Source organism: Populus nigra, chromosome 1 (assembly GCF_951802175.1).
Source record: "Populus nigra chromosome 1, ddPopNigr1.1, whole genome shotgun sequence".
Taxonomy (NCBI): domain Eukaryota; kingdom Viridiplantae; phylum Streptophyta; class Magnoliopsida; order Malpighiales; family Salicaceae; genus Populus; species Populus nigra.
The window spans coordinates 16,828,319-16,848,989 of NC_084852.1; the positions used below are offsets into that span (position 1 = coordinate 16,828,319).

General features: G+C 31.6%; 2 protein-coding genes across 4 annotated transcripts; both read left to right on the forward strand.

Annotated features, from left to right (window-relative positions):
* Window positions 1-825: 825 nt before the first annotated feature.
* LOC133677488 (ACT domain-containing protein ACR6) lies at window positions 826-4,589 on the forward strand. The gene is made up of 7 exons (XM_062099580.1): window positions 826-1,096; window positions 1,631-1,676; window positions 1,883-1,997; window positions 2,090-2,157; window positions 2,849-3,454; window positions 3,738-3,842; window positions 3,930-4,589. Exons 1-7 carry the CDS (start codon window positions 1,050-1,052, stop codon window positions 4,260-4,262), a joined length of 1,320 nt encoding a protein of 439 aa, XP_061955564.1. The 5' UTR covers window positions 826-1,049; the 3' UTR covers window positions 4,263-4,589.
* A 610-nt stretch (window positions 4,590-5,199) lies between these two features.
* Window positions 5,200-9,064, forward strand: LOC133692981 (pentatricopeptide repeat-containing protein At5g14080). Of its 3 annotated transcripts, none has more exons than XM_062114180.1 (3): window positions 5,200-6,902; window positions 7,089-7,229; window positions 7,390-9,064. In XM_062114180.1, the coding sequence occupies exons 1-3, from the start codon at window positions 5,249-5,251 to the stop codon at window positions 7,398-7,400; spliced, it is 1,806 nt and encodes a 601-aa protein (XP_061970164.1). In that variant the 5' UTR covers window positions 5,200-5,248; the 3' UTR covers window positions 7,401-9,064. The 3 variants fall into 3 exon arrangements, 2 of the variants coding, with proteins under 2 accessions (XP_061970164.1, XP_061970153.1); XR_009842035.1 differs by having other exon boundaries at window positions 5,201-6,902; window positions 7,089-7,577; window positions 7,717-9,064; XM_062114169.1 differs by having other exon boundaries at window positions 5,201-6,902; window positions 7,089-9,064.
* The last annotated feature ends 11,607 nt before the right edge of the window (window positions 9,065-20,671 follow it).

The following is a 20,671-nucleotide window of genomic DNA, read 5'->3' on the forward strand; positions in this document are numbered from 1 at the left end:
ATACCTCTTTTTTTTCTCTAAGATAGAATTTTTTTATCGAAATTATATTATTTATGAATATGATAACTATACTTAAAAAAAAATTTCTTATTCATACCTATTTTTTATATTGTTAATGGGTAAAATGTTAAATAAAAAAATTAATATAATTCAACATAGTAATTTAAAATTATATTGTATAGATAAAAAATCATAAATATTTATCATAATAAAATGTTAAATGCAAATCTCTCGTGATTTTTAGAGAAAAAGGAAAACTTTAAAACACCGTTAAACGCTACGAGGAAAGTTAGACAGTTGGAGGCATATAAATAACGTGGGCTACAAAACCAGGCGGTCACGCTGGAATTGCCGCCAAAATAACCGGCAAAAACACCCACCCAACTTGCACTCGCCACGTGCTCTCTAACCACGTCACCATCTCGTCGTACGGACAGAAACACTCACTTCAAAAAAAAAAAAAAAAAAAAAAAAAATGATGTCATTAATTATTGTAAGACCCAGAAAAATAAAAAACAAACGCCACGCACACAGTAACAGTTAACGAAAGTAACAGCACTTCGCAGAATAACAGCACGCCACGCAGACAGTATAAGGATGCTTTTTATTTAGTAATATATTAAAATAAAATATTAAAAAATAATTTAAAATAAAAAAAATCTTAAATATTTTAAAAACACAGTGACACCACTAAAACAAATAGCTCCGAGTTCTCAGCCTCTCTGACCGCGGGCAGCAGGAAGCCGTTAATTTACCCAATAAGAAACGGACACGTCGTTTAAATAGTAATCCGGAAAAAAAAATAAACGGTCATAAAAGATTGTTAAAAAGGAAGGTCGTCACCCTGATGGCTAGAATTCTCTCTCTCTCTCTATCTATTTCCAGCTCAGGTCTGATTTTTTTTTCCTTGGATATTGGAGGAACATATTTCTGTAGTTTTTTCTTAAAGGTTTTCTTGTTGGGTTAAGCTTGAAATTGTTTTTCTTATAGATTGAGGGTTGTGTTTTTTTTTATTTAATTTTTTTTTGGGGGGGGATTTTGAAAGCAAAATGGATGAAGAGTATGCTAAGCTCATCAGGAGATTGAACCCACCAAGGTACTTGCTTATTCTTTGGGTAAATTTTCTATGTTCTATGGATTTTGTTTTTGGTTGTTTGGTCTATATACGAAATGGACTGTTTTTGCTTGAAGATGACTTTAGAGAGAAGTTTACACTCTTTGCAAGTTATTCCTTTTTTATCAGTCTTTTCCTCCAATTTCTTTCTTTGTTTTGTTGGTTTGAAGAGAAGTGATCAAGAATAGAAATGAAATAGAAAAATCAAATGTTTCATGTTGAATTATGACTTGACATCTACCATATTTGTGGATTTTGGAAGAGAAAAAAAGATCTCCTAAACAGTAGTAATTTTACTAGTTTAACATAATTTTCTTTTCCCTTTATTTTCTCCAATTTTCTTGGGAACTGAATAGAGCCTTCAAATCCCCACCCCTTTTTTCAAACTAAGCAATTCTATTCAAATTGAGCAAATTTGAGACATTAAGAGTGAGATGTTGGTTTCTTCTTCTCCTTCTGTTTTTTTTTTTTTTAATTGAATACCATGAAGATTTTTAACTTGCTTTACTGTTGCAGAGTTGTGATTGACAATGATGCTTGTGAGGAAGCCACTGTTATCCAGGTAAAGTTTATGTACTTCACATAATTCTGTTATTGGTTTAGAAAAACCATGTTGAACTAGAATACGGTTTGTAAATTCCTGAGTAAGTTCCTTAAATTAATTGATTTTATGAGATAATTAGTTAATTTTTAACTATCTGGGCTTGGTTTAATTTGGGAAAAATAACCATTTTGTGTAATTTCTTAAGAATTGATTTTTCTATTCAGGTTGATAGTGTTAACAAGCATGGAATACTCCTCAAAGTTGTACAAGTGCTTACGGACATGAACCTTGTGATAACAAAAGCATACATATCATCTGATGGGGATTGGTTTATGGATGGTAAGGTTTCTTCTGCAATCTCTGAGAAAGCAACAAGGTTCAAAAGAGTCTTATTTTGTTTGTAATATTTATTTATTTTTCATGCATTTCAGTGTTTAATGTGGTCGACCAAGATGGGAAGAAAATCAGAGATAAGGAAGTTATGGATTATATTCAACGAGTAAGGGTTATATGTTACTGCTGTTTCTTATATTTGCATACTGTCCATTTGATTCCTGAGATATCAGGGTAAAGAAACAGAAAACTAGTCTGAATATTTGCAACTGATCGAGTCGTATAGAAACAGAAAACAGAAAAATTGTTTGTCTCTTTGGTCTCAAATAATCAAAATTTTCTGATATAGAATTTTACTCCGCTTGCCCCTGATTTCATCAACAAAAAAGGAAATGGTTTACCAAGAATTCTCATGAAACAAAATGTTTTGTTTTCCTTTGTAGCCCTCAGCACTGGTATCATGTGGTGTTTCTTTCTCATGATGGCAGGGGCATGTCTGCATCAGTTTGATGATGTTTTGAAGAAAATGCACCTATTAATAATATCAATTCAAATGGAACTTGGGAAAAATCATGCTAACCTTGGTTGAGATTAAATTCTGAGTCTTTTTTTAAACTGTTAAAAGTCAGATTACAGTTTGCTAAAGAAAGATTTCTTATACATTTTGACTGTAGGGGATAAGTCAGAAAAGATAATTGTCCATAATTTTCTTTAATGAACGTTTAAGATTACAGAATGCACATGTTGCGTTCCTTTTCCACTGTGTATTTGCTACCATTTTTTTGCCCTTGATAAACTACAATGTGAGCAGAGCTCATCTTTTGTTTCATGTATCTTGTTACTTTTTGATTCCACAGAGACTTGAAAGCAATGCGAGCTTTGCACCATCGTTGAGAGGGTCTGTTGGGGTGATGCCTTCTGAAGAGCATACTGCAATTGAGCTTACTGGTACTGACAGGCCTGGTTTATTGTCTGAAGTATGTGCGGTTCTCACAGACCTCCACTGCAATGTGGTAAATGCTGAGATATGGACTCATAACACTAGGGCTGCTGCTGTAGTTCATGTCACAGATGATTCCACAGGGTGTGCAATTAAAGATCCAAAACGACTCTCGACCATCAGGGAATTGCTTTGCAATGTTCTCAAGGGAAATGATGATTCGAAGACAGCAACTATGACTCTTTCACCCCCTGGGGTAACAAGTAGGGAAAGAAGATTGCATCAGATAATGTTTGCAGACAGGGACTATGAAAGAGTTGAAAGAGCAGGATTGGGGAGATTTGAAGATAAGAGTTCAAGACCCCATGTAACAGTGTTGAATATTGAGAGAGATTACACCGTCGTTTCTATGAGGTCAAAGGATCGTCCCAAACTATTGTTCGACATTGTTTGCACTTTAACAGACATGGAGTATGTTGTCTTTCATGGAATGGTCAGCACAGGAAGAATGGAAGCTTATCAAGTAAGATGAGTTTAGTTAAAATTTTAAAAGCGGTTTCTTGAATGATAATTGAACCTGGGAACACTTGCTTTCTGGAATGGCAATTTAGCAGCCATTTCATCAGGTGGTCTATTTGTGAACCTTTAAAAATTTCATTGTGGAGCTGAGCATAGTACTGGGATAGAGTTTCCAATCAAGTTAATTGAGCATAACTTCATATGCTAAATTTTGTGCTCCATTTCCTCTTTTCCTTTTGACGTATCAAGAAATTCTATTTAAAGATTGAAATTTTGTATGTTTGTAGGAATTCTATATTCGACATGTTGATGGACTCCCTGTAAGCTCAGATGCTGAGCGAGAACGTGTTGTACAGTGTCTTGAAGCTGCCATTGAAAGGCGAGCTTCTGAGGTAATAATTTACCGTTCTGATATAATTTGCTAGTTATGACCATGGTAGGCATGCTTGTCATTGTTTATATCTTACTTGGCCGTGCAGGGACTGGAGCTGGAATTGTGCACAGAGGACCGTGTTGGACTCCTCTCAGACATTACCAGGATATTCCGAGAAAACAGTTTGTGTATTAAGAGAGCAGAAATCTTGACAAAAGGTGGTAAAGCCAAAGACACATTCTATGTCACGGACGTCACTGGTAACCCAGTCGACCCCAAGATCATCGATTCAATTTGTAGACAGATTGGACAAACCAAGCTGCAAGTAAAACGCAACTCTATTCTTTCCCCAAAGCCTCCCCAGGAAACAACAATGGGATACATCTTTGGGAACCTCTTTAAAGCTCGAACATTCAAGTTGATTAGATCCTACTCGTAATTTCTTTGTCTAAATTCTCATGGGTATATATCTGTGCAGAATGATTAGATGTTCAGACCCACAAAAAAAAAAGGTACAGAGAGATCAAGAAACATTGTAAGGAGGCATCTTCTGCCCTTTTTCCAGAGGGCTTAGTCAGTGTTCATATCATTTGATGATATACTTGTAAAGAAGTAGCTCAGAAACCACTAGTATGATGGATGGATGGTCTTTTGTATATACGTGTACATTATGTAATATGCATTTGATACTGTGTAAATGGATTGTACAGAATCTGCGAGTTTGTGCATATAATAGAAGAAAATGGTGTGAATAGAAGTTTGTGTACTTTCTGATACTCCATATGATTGAGAGGGCATTGTTGATTGTTGGATCATGTGTTTTCTTAGCTTTCAATTTTTGGAAAAACCTCTTTTCTTACATTACTTTTTTATTTTAGACATCGGTATTTATAACCCTACCTTTTTTATATATAACCTGTAATCCTACAACATGTTATACATGTATTTAAATAAAAATGCCCACTATGATGTGAATTCAAATCTTAATCATTGATTTGAACCCAACTATATGGATTTTACAATTGAAGGTCTATCATGTTTCAAGAACACGACTTAAAATAAGGACTTAAAATAAGGCTTTTTAAAGAGCATAAAAAATAAAATTAATCCTTCCGAAAATTAAGTGTTTATATATATATATAGCTAAATATGTTTTATATCAAATTTATAATGTATACATATTTTTATATGTATATTTAATACATGTATTTATATAAAAATATCTTAATCAATTATTTGAGTTCAAATATATGGATTTTAAAATTGATGATCAATCATGTTTTAATCTCAACGTAAGAGTGTCTTTAAAAAAAGAAAGGTTTTTGAAGGGAAGAAAACAAAAAAAAACTTAGGTGGTACAAAAACTCTGCGTTTTGCAATAGATGCCTTTACAGCTTTCATTTCTTCCTCAAAACTTGAAAAAGAATGGCGCGCTTGGGAACGGAGTTAGCAGCTCGGATAAGCAGAGCTCTAATCACCGAGTCAAATAGCTCAATCCCGACCCGTTCATGGAATCCATTACTAGAGCAAACTCTACACAAAATCGGTTGTCGCGACTCACTGAGTCAGTCGCTCGTGGCTCGAGTCATCGACCCACATCTCTTAACTCACCACTCTCTTGCTCTGGGTTTCTTCAACTGGGCTTCTCAACAACCCGGGTTCACTCATAATTCACTTACTTACCATTCAGTACTCAAATCTCTTTCTTTTTCCCGCCAATTCAATGCCATTGAATCACTGTTAAAGCAAGCCAAAGCTCAAAACCTGACTCTCGATTCTTCAATTTATCGATTTGTTATTGATTCTTTGATTAAAAGAGGAAAAACCCAGATGGCATTTTTGGTTTTTAACGAGATTAAATCACAAAGTTTAGATCTTGGGACTGAGACAAGTAACTCTCTTTTGGCTTCTTTGGGGTCTGATGGGTGTTTTAACAATGCAATGAAGGTGTTTGATGAAATGAATAGCAGAGGTATTGGCTTTAGTACTATTGGGTTTGGTGTATTTATATGGAGGCTTTGTAGAAATGGCGATTTGGGTGAAGTTTTGCGCTTGGTAGATGTGGTTGAAAGGTGGAATTCCTTGATTAATGGGTCCGTTATTGCGGTTTTAATTGTTCATGGGCTTTGTGAGGGTTCAAGAACAAGCGAGGCTTTGCGGGCATTGAATGAGTTGAGAATTAGGGGGTGGAAACCTGATTTTATCGCATATAGGGTTGTTGCCGAAGCATTTAGATCGCTTGAAAGCGTGTTTGACGTGAACGAGGTTTTGAAGATGAAGAGGAAGTTAGGAGTGGCACCGAGGAGTAATGATTACAGAGAGTTTATTTTGGGTTTGATTACTGAAAGACGGATATATGAAGCAAAAGAATTAGGCGCAGTTATCGCAAGTGGCAACTTTCCTATGGAAGACGATGTTTTGAATGCACTGATAGGATCAGTGTCGACAATTGATCCTTATTCGGCAATGAAGTTTTTTCATTTTGGTATTGGAAAAGGGAAGTTCCCAACGCTTTTAACGTTGAGCAATTTGAGTAGGAATCTATGCAAGCATGGGAAGATTGATGAGTTGTTGGAGGTATACCGTGTTTTGTCTTCTAATGAATATTTCTCTGATATGGAGAGTTACAATGTGATGTTTTCGTTCTTATGCATGGGTGGAAGAGTGAGAGAGGCTTATGAGGTGCTTCAAGAGATGAGAAAGAAAGGGTTAGACCCAGATATCTCAATGTATAATTCCCTAATTGAAGTGTTATGTAGAGAAGATCTGTTGCGTCCTGCTAAAAGGCTTTGGGATGAAATGTTTGTAATCGGATGTGGAGGGAACTTGAAAACTTATAATATTCTCATTGGGAAATTCTCAGAAACAGGTCAAATTGAAGAGGCTACGAGGCTTTTCAATCACATGTTGGAGAAAGGGGTGACACCTGATGCTACAACTCACAGATTCCTCCTTGAAGCCCTTTGCCAAGAAACAATGTTTGAAACTGCAGTTGATGTCTTCTACAAGCATGTGAATCACGATGTAATGCTTGCACAAAATATATTGAAGACATTGATTCTAAACCTCTGCGGAAAAGGTATGCATGTGATTTTAACCAGCTTATCTATATTGTACACAATTTGTGGGATAGCTATCTTTTATACATGACAATTACTTCTTAAATTGATTTTTCACTTGAAGTGGTCTTTCTCTCTTGCTGCATGGTGATCACTGCTGTTAAACACATTTGAAGCTTTACTAAATGCATAGGTGTGCTATGCAGGTCACTTCCTTGTTGCTTCTAAGTTTCTGTGTGACCTCACTCATGACGTAAGTCATTCAGATGCCCATGTGGTTTTGTTGAAATGTTTAGCTGACTCTGAAGAGGTTCCAATTGCAGTGGAACATGCAAAACAAATTCGAGGTAACTCACCTTCAATGTTGCAAGTCATATGCACTAAGCTTTTGGCCTTTTCTTCTTCTTCTTCAAACCCAGAGCCTATTTTGCACTTCCTTCAAGCTCTGTCACAAGAATGTGTGATCAGTATAGATTTCGGCAATGATTCTTGGAAGCATGTATGCAGCAAATCATTGAAATGATCATAGTTAAAATTCATGTGAGAAGTTGGACTCCTTGGTATCGACAGTGGACAACAACCATATGACTTGCAACATGTGTTTCTTGCTAGTCTTCCTACAGCTATGATCAAATTTGCAAAATTAATTGGCTGTAACAGAAGGCAACGACCATCAGGGTTCAAAGTAGTCCAAGGTTCAATCTAAAACATTTCTACTATTATAGTTTTGTTTCTTTAAGTGTTCAACTGGCATTTATAGCATACAGATCTCAAGTCAGCATCCTTCTGGAGGATCCATGCATATTTACATCTGAGATGACATATCCTGTGCAGATTCCAACTCCACAGTTACTGCCACTACTCCCATGACCTTTGTTTACTACGTTGGCATGTTGTTACACCACGAAGATGGTGGTAGTGCCCCTGAATGATGCTGAAGCCAATAGAGAGCTAATAGTGTCCAAATCTTTGTCCTCATTCCAATTCGTGAGCCTGATAAAACTGATGATCTGCTGTATACCTTCCATGTTCCCACTACTAGTTCAAAATGGTCCTCCATTGATCTTATCACAGAAATAGTTCCTGTCCCAACCACCATCACCACCTCCATTGGTACATGACCAGATAATTTCCTACGACAGCAGTTCTAAATGCTCTCACCACTTTGTTGCCAAGCCTCCTTTCACATGATCAATCATTGGAAATGTTTCCATTCTCAAGGAGCCGTCTAATTGTCACATTTGATGTTGAGATGTCTAGCCATCGGTGTCCTATAGCCAAAGCCTCCCTACCATCAGGGCTGGCCAAGAAGAGAACAGCAATCCAATAAGAAGACCAGCTCTATAAGCTAGTTCTTGAGGTATTCAGGATCCCATGGTCAATAAGGATTGCTACTGTGCAATGGTGCCTTGTCAAGGGCATTGCTGTTTTTAGTCTTGATAGCCTTTCTTTGAGAAGCTACTTCACACTGGCTTGGAATCTCTTGTGGAAATGAACTATAATAAGGGAAGTCTTCTTCTCTAGCGCAATTGAGCACACATCATGCATCATTTCAGTTGGAGAAATTACAGTAAAAGGGTAAAACTATAACTAGACTATGACTGCTTTGCTTAAAGTATCTGAATGCATTGATCGGATGTTTCCAGGTTTTGGCACTATGAGACGGCTGTATGGTCAGTTTGTGAGTGACAGAGAGAGGGTCTGCACTGCCAAGAAGCTCGATCAGGTGGAGAACATAAATAAATAGAGATCTTCACTTTGTCGGCTTCATGACCTCAAAGAGAATGATGACAGTGGGAACGATCTATTGATCATGGATGCATAACATCAGTCACAGTTCAGGTGGAATCTTGAGTACATCGTAGATAACATCGGTCAGGGTTCAGGGTGGAATCTTGAGATCATAGATCTTTACCTGGAAACCATATACCTCCTTGAAATATCCTAGAGGGTGTTTTTTTATTTTTTATTTTTTATGATGGTTGCAATAGATCCTACTACAAGCACCATGGATATGAACATGGTCATAAAGTCCCATTGTCTATTGCCTGCATTCCATTAGAAAACCAATTTATCACATGGATAATAATCATTCATAACATTGATGGAAAAAATTGTAATATAGCAGTCAACTGCAAATGATAAGACTATAGCTGTGGCAATAAGAATATGAATTTGAACATGCCTTGTTTCGCTTATCTAAACATGCCAAGCTCAAGTAATCATTGTAATCCGTTACAAGGCTTGGTGAGAGCAATAGATTGCACTATAAAACAGTTGAATATAATGACGGAGATTATAATTTTCATTCCAGTTTTGACAGTAGATTGGCATCAACGTCCGGAGATGATGAGATGAGATCAAGCTTGTCAACCAATGCTAAAGCTATCAATTGTTAGTATGTATGTTGTAGCCAGTTGGTAGTTGATTGATTATAGTTGATATTGATTCATGTAAATATATTTAATTTTTAATAAAAATTTTATTTATTTTTTAATATTTATTCAATTTGATTAATAAATCTAGAGTAAAGATGAAGTCTTTGAAACAAAAAATTTTATAAAAAAAATTATAAAGTTGTTATAATTATGAAACTTATATTGCATCAAAGTATTGTTTCTAAATGTTTTTGGACAATGTTCTATTAAGACCAAACATTAATTAGAGTCGTTAAGATTGATTAGTATTATGTTCTTTCCTTTATGAAAGGAAACAATTATTCTTATAAACTGAGATATAAGAGATGCTTAGAATTAATATGTAGATGTTTGTTAGATGACATGTATATTAAACTGATCCGCATGAGAATTATATATGGAGAAATCATTTATATTTATAGAAATGTTCACATGATAATTGTATAAGTGATCGTTAAACTTAATATCACAAGTTATTTTATACGAGGAATGTTATGTTTTGATCCTATTATACGTTGTCTTAATCAAGAGTAGCAAATGGGCATATATTATGTATAATATGAAGATATTTGAGTAATCAAGATATAATTCATATCCTAGATGAATTAGAAAAATATTCAATATGTTCTTAAATAGTATTGATTGTAAATCTTTAGATAAGGTGTAATGAGATATGAAAAGAGTTTCAAATCTTATCAAGAAAATCAATAATTATGGTGTTGAGAACAAAAATAATGTGACAGAGTAGACAGATTTCATGCTATAATGTCTAAATTTTGATGAAGGAATAATAATTACACTGAAAAATTGGTCATTAAAAGGTTAAGTCAAATCACTTATGAATTTCCTAATATTTTAAGGATCATGACACAATGTTAGATATTATACTTAATCTTCAAATATAAATCAATTAAATAATGAATTGATAATAAATTAATTTTTTAAATTTATTTAATTCTATTTTATTTAGGATTGTGATTTATATTTGATTCAACTTAATAGGGAACCTAATAGGTCACATATATAAAAATTATTGGTCAGAAATTAAAATAAAATGATTAATCAAGTATGACTTGATTGTAAATAAGTTTTAAAAATTAGGGACTAGAATATAATTAACACATGGAATTACAATTCTAGATCTAGTAAAAAAATCAAGTGGGGACTTGAATGAATAAATTTCTAAAATTATACTGAAATAATATATAATATTATTCAGGGGAAAATGGTTTTTTTTTTCTTTTATAGGGTTTTCAAGTTTTCTTATAAATAGAATGATATACCTTTTATTTTTCATTACAGAGAGAAAAATTACGTAAGTTATATAACACCTGAAAAACACACAAAAAAAAAGATAGCACTTAAAGGGGTAACAATCCCTTTCTTCTAAAAAGGTTTAGAAGATTTCTCACTAATGTTTTGTGTGAATTACTATTAGAAGCTAGACATTTGGAGGACTTGTAGTTTGTAATAACTCAACTTTCAAGCAATTATTCAAAGCAAAAAAAACAAAACAAAACAAAACATGTGATCTTTAGATAATCTTCGTATAAACCCTAAACAACTATAAATCTATCTAACAAGATTCATGGGACTCCAAAAAAAAATTAAATTAAATTTAACATTTTTGTTGCATATATGTATTTTGAGAAACTCAACAGTAGTATCAGAGTCATCGTTAAATAATTAGAGTTATTGATTAAATGTTTTGATTGTTAGTGTTAATTGTACATTAGTTTTATGTGTAAAAATTATTTTTTTCTGAAATTATTTTTTTGTGTTTTTTTTTTAAATTGTTTGGCTACTGTTGTGGCAAAATCTGGCTGTATTTTTTTAATCTCGCTGTAAAAAAAAATATTGCCACAATGTTGCTAGTAGCGTTGTAGGTGGCGCAACGCGAGGCAAGAGTCTCGTGATATAAGTGGTGCAGTGGCATCATTACTATCACTACTAAAGGTTGTGCTGGCATAGGCAGCCCATATTGGCTGCAGCAGCTATAACAACTACAGTTGGCAACATGAAGAAAATGATGGGGCAAAATTATGATCTACCTCTATAATAGATTATTAAGGTTTTAAGGCAGAATTACGACTTCCCCCTCCATATATAAAATATAAAATTTATATTTTAAAATAAAATCCTAAATTAAATTAATTATATAATTATTTTTTCTCTAATTTGATTATTATTGAATTAAAGTATTTAATTCATGATTTGTTTTTTTATGTTATCCTAACCAGATTTGGATTTAATTAAATAGTTTAATTAAAACATTTTAGAAAAATAGTTTTTTTCTAAATAAAAAGAGTTTTTAAGCCAAATTTTTTTTATTTAATTGATTCTAAAATAGTTTAAGATGTCAATAAGAATTTGAATATGATTAATGTTTTTTATTAAATTTTGAAAAAAAGGTTTTTCAAAAAAATTATAATAAATAAAATTTATTGAGTTTGGAAAATTATCAAATTTGATTTGATTTAATATTTTTAAGTGGTAGAAATATTATTTTAAAATTGCATATAAAGCAATTATTACAACCAAAGCATGCAATATATTTATTTATGCGTATTAATGTGTTGTTATGCATGATAGATGATTATGGACATTAAAAGACAAATGTGATTGTGTTTTTTATAGTCGAATCGTTATCATATTAAATAGGGTTTACATGTCTTGCTCTTTTTTTTTTCTATTTTTCTCCTAGGTTGTAAAATTCTTTTCTCATCTAATTCCTCTATAATGTAACTCGAGATTTGTTATTCAATTATGTAAATGTATGAATTTAGATAGAAGAATATAATTTGTAATCCTAGATGAAGAAAGAACAACAGTGAAGGATACAACCATGGTGCTCGCAAAGAACTTATAAAGATTTACAATAGTTACCTAGGTTTTGACCTCCTAATTTCCTTTTATGGCTTAAGAGAATTATTTTAGATATGTTCATAATTATTCAATTGGAATGATATGTTAGGGGTGTATGTTTATATATAATTGTTATGTATGATGTATCACTAATGCAATGGAATGAGACTTCATTAAAATAATAAATCCCTCATTAATATATTAAGTACATGTTGAGAACATGATTTATTGTCTTCTGATTTTATATGCATAAAACCAAAGTTTTATTTATGGATAACTTGTTGAGCTACTTAAAGTTATCGTTAGTTGAATGTGTGTAATGCTATAAATTGGGTTTTACTTAACTAACTTATATGATTTGGATAAGTTATATGTGATTATATAAGATTAAAGGTAATAGTTAGGTGAAACATATGTGATATGTTTAAAGAAAAAGTTGTCATGTAACTATCTAGGAGTCACATAGAGATGCGATTGATAAACTATATTATCTATCTAATTTAATTTAATTTGTTGAGTTACTTAATGTCAGATAAATTAAATGAGATCCTAACCCATTAAGAGACCTAAGTGATATTTCATGAATTAATAGTGAAGGCTACTAATTTGTAACAAAATAGTGGGAGACCAAATTATAATTAAAGACCTTATCCAAGTTTAGTTATAAATATTTATGCATGAAACCAATACTCGCTATATTTATATGATTAGTTGATAGATTACTATGAGTAAAAATAAATACCCATGCATACCATACATGATGCTAATAAATTAACTAAACCAAACTTCTTGGATTAGTACCAAATGTGAGAATTGTTCTTAAACATGAGAAAATATTATATGTTCTTGGAAATCTAATTCATCTTTTCTTTGATGAGAACATTGATAATGAAGTTAAGGCCGGATATCAACTTCATATTAATAATAATGAGCATGTTATATATATGATAATAGCCAGCATGTCACTTGAACTTCAAAGACAACATGAGAATATAATAATTATGCATCTTAAAGAGGTTTTTCATATGATTAGTAGGATTGAGAGGTATAAAACCTTTAAGGAACTATTCCACTGCAAGATGATAAAAGGTTCCTCGGAGAACAACCATGTGCTAAGGATGATTGACTATTTTAAGAAATTGAGTCAATTGGGCTTTTTATTAACCATGGGTTAAACATTGAATTGGTCTCGTAGTCCAAGCATGGAAGCCTACTCAGGGCATAAGAATGACAAGGTAAAATAAAAGTAGCTGCAAATATTATCTTGGAACTGTTAAGCTAATGAGCTTATACTTCAGATACATTTATTTATTAAATAAAGGTAAAATAGGCCTATATGTGGGCAATGGAGTAAAGCTTGTTGCATTAACCTTGCTAAATAGGTTGATATTAGAACTTGATAACTATTAATTTATTCTAGCACTTTCTAGAAACATCATATCTATTTTTTATTGTATTTAAATTTATTATTAAAGACCAATTTTGTTCATTTTAAAATAATGATGTTTATTATGGATTTGATACTTATATAACTAGTTTGTATATACTTGATCTTGAAATGCTTAGTTTCAATATAAATAGCAAGAAGAACAGATTAGATAATCAATATCCATGTTATTTATGACATTGTAAACTAGGATATATCAATGAAACAAGAACCACTAAGTTACATAAAGAAGGATATTTGGTCTATTATAAATCATATTAAACTTGTAAAGCTTGTTTATTAGGTAAGATAATCAAAATACTCTTTACTAAAAGTGTGAAATATCTAATGAATTGATTTGTGTCATATATGAATATACATGTTTCATCATTGCTGACCATATTGGATATGATTATGTGTATTTGATAAAAGTCTGAATCATTTAAAAGGTTCAAAGAATTTAGAAATAAAGTTGAAAAACAAACTAGAAAGAGTATTACGATACTTCAATCAAATTAAGGTGGTGAATACTTCAATCAACATTTTCAAGATTATCTAAAAGAGAATGTAATTCTCTCGAAATGGATACCTCTTGGAACCCACAACATAATGAAGTTTTTAAAAGAATAAATTTCACCCTATTGGATATGGTACAATCCATGATGAGCTATATAAACCATCTATATTTTTTCTAGGGTTATGCCCTACAAATTACTACATGCCTTTTAAATAAGGTTCTATCAAAATTTATTGATAAGACTCTATATGAGATGGAATGGTAGAGACCAATCTTACCATGCTTAAATATTTAAGATGTGATATTTATGTGAAATGTATTGTATCTGAAAACCTAATAGCTAAGCCAGATTAATATAAGTTTATAGAATATTCAAAAGCAAGTATTGGATATTATTTATATCATTCCATTAAGTAAAGGTATTTGTCTCAAAGCATGCTACCTTCCTAGAAACAATTTAATCTTGAAGGTAGCGTTTAGTTATTATCTCAGGACAAAAAAGACAAGGACAATAAAGACGGAGAAGACAAGATAAAAAAGACGATAGAGATAAAATTGTGTTTGGTAGTGGTTTACAAGACAAAATGAATGTCTTTGTGTCCTTTTTGGTTATAGTGTACAAGACAAAATAAAATATAAAAAAGTCTATTTTACTTTTAATATATATTACTTTAACTTACATATTTAGAAAAATAATTAGATAATTTTTTTTACTCTAGTTTATATTTAGTGTTAAGATTAATAATATTATAAAAACCTTATCTATAAAACTAGAACTAACCTGACAAATTAACCTAAAATCGAGCCAACTTAAGGATTAGGTTGGCTCAAGTTTAAAAAATAGAGAAAGGATTGACTCGACCTGACCCAGTTAAAAACCCAGGTTGATCCGGGATAAAAAAAAACAGGTTTAAAACCCGTTGAATTTTCTTGAATTTTTTTTGGTAAAAAAAAGTTAATTTTTTTTTAAATAGGTCAATTGAGTTGACCCTCCTGGCTTGGGACTTAAACCTTGTCTCGGGTCGACTCTCTAATCAAGTTTTAAAACTATGATAATAATCATTTTTATTCTTATATTGGCATAGGTTGACCCTCTTGATATATGACCCGGTTCTTGCCTTATAACGACCTATAAGTCGGGTTTTAAAACCACTTTTCAACCTCATTCCTAACTTAAGCATTACCCCAAGTCGACCCCCAAATTGGATTTTAAAAATATGATCATAACCACTTTTATTTTTATGTTGACTCGAATCAACCCGACCCGTGATCCGGGTTTTATCTCATATCAACACTTGAGTTTGGTTTTAAAACTATAATAATAACCGTTTTTATCATTACATATATTAGTTAAACAATTTTGGAATTGAGAGTTTTTTACAAAGATATTTTAGGATTAAAAAATAATCAATATTGACTCATAAAAAATGTCCTCTATGTACCTTTTATTTTAAAAGTACATAAATTCACTTTAAAATTATCTTAGAGACAAAATTATTTTTATGTTTATCTCTTAAACTAAATACATTTTTGTCTTTATTGTCTTTGTCCCTATTGTCTTAGAAAAGTTACCAATTGCTATTGAAAAGACAATTTTAAGGAAAATAGAACTTAAAGAAATTCAATAACTATAAACTGACATCCAAATAGAACCTAAACTTGAAGCTATATTATTGGATGCTCAGCTTGAAGCTTAATAAGTATAAGAATTTCATAGATCTAATAAGACATGTCATGTACCAATGAGATATGAACATCTTATGGAATTTGAATGATAAGTTCCTCATAATTGATGAGCTTACTAGTTATATGGAACAAATATTTGATATTGATTCAAAAAAATAACTTAAGGCCTTGAAATGTAAAATAGATTTAATGTACACCAACCAGGTACAGACCTTGATTGATCCATCTGAAATGATAAAACCTGGTGGATATAAGTGAGTCTTTAAGAGAAAGACTAATATGGATGACGATGTAAAAATGTACAAATTTATGCTGGTTGTCAAAGGTTACAAACAAAGACAAATAGATTAACTTTGATGAAATCTTCTTGTCGGTAACTATGTAAAAATCCATAAGGATTTTATTTGTTATAACTACATATCATGATTATAAGATTTTACATGTCAAAATTGTATTCGTTAATAAGAATATTCAAGAAGATGTGTGTATTATAAAACCTGAAAGTTTTAAATATAAGAAATTTGCCAATAAATTATGCAAGATACCGCACGTGTGCGGCGCCGCTGGCGAAAAATCCACTCTCAAAATTGTGTTATTCATCTATTTGGAAAATATGAGAAGACAAGAAATTCTTGTCTTTTATTAGTGAAAAATTAGAATGGGAGTTGCCACCTAGTATTTTGGTCACTAGGAACCATAACTGGTCTCAAAGATCGGGTACGAAGACTGGTTGCGTAAATGAAAGGTATTAGCACTCCAAATACGCCTTACCTAAGGTAAGCTGCATTGTTTTATTGTCTGATAAAATCTAAGGTCTTGTCATGTTTTCTAGTTGTTGGTCCGTCTATGGTTTAAGAAAAGTCCTCATTGGTAAAGAGATTCTTATCTTATCGGATAAAACCTAATCGTTCTAATGTCAACAAAAGAATTTAATATCTGAATACGTCTTACGTATAAGGTCGTAATCCCAGACACTAAAAGAAAAAAAAAATTTAATTTTTTGAAATATTGGTCTAGTTCTCGTGACTTTAATAAACTGGTTATTAAAGCTAAAATGCATGCTAGTACATATTTTTGAAATTTTCTTTATTGTATGAAAATACAATATGATTATTTTTTTCGACAGACTTGGTCGTATGCATAAAAACATATTTTTAAATTTTTTCAATGTTTTGATGAAAACCGGGTATCTTAATACCAGATTTGTATCTTTACGGTATAAAAATACAAACCAATATTTTTGAAATAATATTTAAAGAAATGAAAACAAATATATATATATATATACACTCAATGTTTTTTTGATGAAAACTGGTATTTTAATATTAGATTTGTATCTTTACGTTATAAAAATACAAACCAATATTAAGCAAAATTCGGTAGAGAAAATTACAGACTTTCTTTAAAATAATTTTTGAATTTTTTTTCAAACTGGATCCAAACTGGTCCATGTAGCTGGGCTGGACCCAGCAGACCTAGCCTGGTCACTTACCCGAACCATTGATCTGGCTGGATTCTACCCACCAGCGTGCGTGAATAAGTCACACACACTTGCTACAGTCACCATGCAATTAAATTCCAAGTGCACAATGTTTTGTGCATTATCTTGCAAAGCTGGAGTTTCACGGAAGCAAGATGAAGGCAGCAACATGTTTTGGACCTATATCTCCTTCTTTCATTTGATTTTCCTCTGGTTCCCCTGGTTCTTCCTTTTCTTTTGTTTTTCCTTGCTACTGGTATTCGTGTTTTTTTTTTCCAGTTCGTCTGAGCTTGATCACGGATACTACGGTTTTGAAAGAGGTTCAACAGTCCCTCTCCCTTGCTTCCTTCTCCCTGTGCTACCCAGTGCGCATCCCTCTGTTTCCTTTTTTTATTCTTTTTGTTCTTTTTGCTGGTGTGTCTGCGTCCTCCTCGTCTCTTTTCCCTTTTTTTTCCTATGTCTCGTCTCTCTTCTCTTTCCTCTCTCGTCTTCTTCCCCCCTGTATTCTGCTCTCCTCTCCCCCCTTGTTTCATCGCCTTTCTCTGGCTTTTATAGGCCAAAGAATGCCCTGCGGTGGTAACGGCCAGCTTGGTAACGACATGTAGAGGAATAGTAGCAGTGAAACGTTCCCCATAACTGAAGCAATCTGCTGCTTTTGTTGTTGAAATGGTTCCACTGTCTGCTGAAACGGCTTTGAAGAAGGCGATGAATACTTCTCTAAAACGGCACCGTCTTCTTATCAAAATGGATATTTTAGATTTAGTCCTTGGATGTTTTTACAATTTTGTAATCAAGCCCCGGATAAATTATAATTGGATCCCTTGATTTTAGTGTAATTTTCAGTTTGGTCCTTGGTTTCGGATTGTTTCAATCAAGTCCCTAATTAGCCATTAAACTTTAATAATTATGCAATTAAGCCCCTGATGTGACCAAATCAACTCTTTAAAATTATAATTGGACTCCAGAACTTTAATTTCTTCCAATAAAAGCCTAAATTGACTTAAAAATCAATTTTTTCTTGCAATCAAACCCTCCATAAATTTAATTAAACTTTAGATAAAATTTAATTGAGTCCATAAACATATGATTTGGACTTTTCTTCCTTAAATTGAATTTTTCTTATCAACAAGGCTCTCAAATTTCAATTCTTGTATTTTTAAACCTCCTCAACCAATTTCTAGTTATTTTATGGGCGTTCCAACATCCTTTTCTCACTCATATTATTTTTTGGATTCCTTCTGAATATATTTTTTTAATATGTATTTTTTTTGTATATATTTTTTTTATATTTTGTGTGGGAACCCAAAAATAGGTCATAACACATGATATAAAAATTCATTTATGGACTTAAGCAAGTTTCAAGGAGTTGGAATATCTATTTTGATGAGATAATCAAATAGTTTAATTTCATAAAAAAAAAATGGATGAGCCTTGTTTTATAAAAAGGTTAGTAAGAGTTTAATTGTTTCCTAATATTATATGTATATGATATATTATTAATACAAAAAGATATTTCTTTACTTTAGTTAGTAAAGATCTAATTGTTCAATAATCTCTCCATGAAGGACATGAGAGAAGCAACTTATACACTAGGAATAAAGATTTGTAGAGATAAATTTAAAAGGTTGTTTTAATTGTCTCAATCCATGTTTATAAATAAGATGTTAAAACAATTAAGCATGGAATAATCCAAAAAAGAATACTTACCTATTTCTCATAGGATATATTTCTCAAAGGATATGTTCTCTAAAACATAAATTAAGAGATATAGGATGGAAATGATTCTATATACTTTGAATATAAGACTTGTAATGTATATGATGTTATGTACAAGACTAGATGTATATTATGCTTTGAGAATAATGAGTAGATACATATCTAATTCAGGTGAAGGTCATTAAAAGATAGTTAAAAAACACTTTTAAGTACTTGAGAAGAACTAAGAATGCTTTTCTGGTTTATGAAGGAGATGAACTAGTAATTCATGGTTATTTGGATGCTAGTTTTTAATCAAATATTAAAAATAAAAAATCCAGTCTAGTTATATTTTACTCTAAATAATAGTGATATGAGTTAAAACAACTCCAAATAAAAGATCAAAGTAGATTATACAACTAAAGCTAGGTACATCTCTGTGTTTGAGGGGGGAAAATATTGTTTAAGTTAACAAGTTCATCATTGAACTAGGTGTGGTTCCTAGCATTGGTGATCCAGTAACCCTATATTGTGATAATAATATATCCATTGCATAAACAAAGAAACCAATGTCTTATTAATTATCCAAAAATACACTTACACAAACATAAAAAGGAAAGATGTAAAGATAAAATGTGTATCCACTTAAAAGAGTTTTATAGATCCTCTTTCTGAGTCATTTTCCTAATAAAAGCATTATCATCAAGTAAAGCAATATTGTATTTGATATATGACTAATTGGCTTAAGTGTAAGTGAAAAATTATTGGTGTATATGTCATGTAACCAATCGGTTAGTTACATATATCATTGACTTTGTTCATGTGAATATATTTAATAATTATTAAAGGCTTTATATATCTTTGATATTCATCAAGTATTTAATTAATAAATCCAGAGTAAAGATAAAGTTATTGGGATAAAAATGCTTTGCAAAAAAAATTATAAAGTTATTATAATTATGAGATTCTTTTTGCATCAAAGCATTGTTCCTAAACATTCATGATCAATACTCTATTAAGATTAGATATTAATTAAAGTTGTTGAGATTGATACATATTATGTTCTTTCCTATATGAAAGGAAGTAGTTGTTCTTATAAGTTGAGGTGTGAGGGATACCTAAAACTCATATATAGGTGTTTGATAGATGACATTACATTGAATTGACCTGCATGGGAATTTTATATGGAGAGATCAGATGTATCTATGGAAAGACTCACGTAACGGTTGTATAAATGATCCTTAAACTTGAAATCACTAAATTATCTTATACAAGAAATATTATACTTTAATCCAACTACACGTTGTTCTAATCAAAAGTAACAAACGAGTATATATTGGGTATAACATGAACTGTATAAAAGTATTTGAGTAATCAAGAGAAGATTCATCACCCTAAGTGAATTACAAAAAATATTTCATTTGTTCTCAAATAGTATTAATTGCAAATCTTTGTATAAGGTATAATGAGACTTGAAAAGAGTTTCAAATCTTATTAAAAAAATCAATAATTATGATGTTGAGAACAAACATGATTTGACACAGTAGGCACACTTCATGTTATAATGTCTAAATGAAAATATTATTGATGAAATAATAATAAACATTGAAAAACTAATTACTGAAAGGTTAAGTCAAATAACTTATAATGTTTATAATATTTAGGTTATCATAACATATTCCTAGACATTGTACCTAATTTTT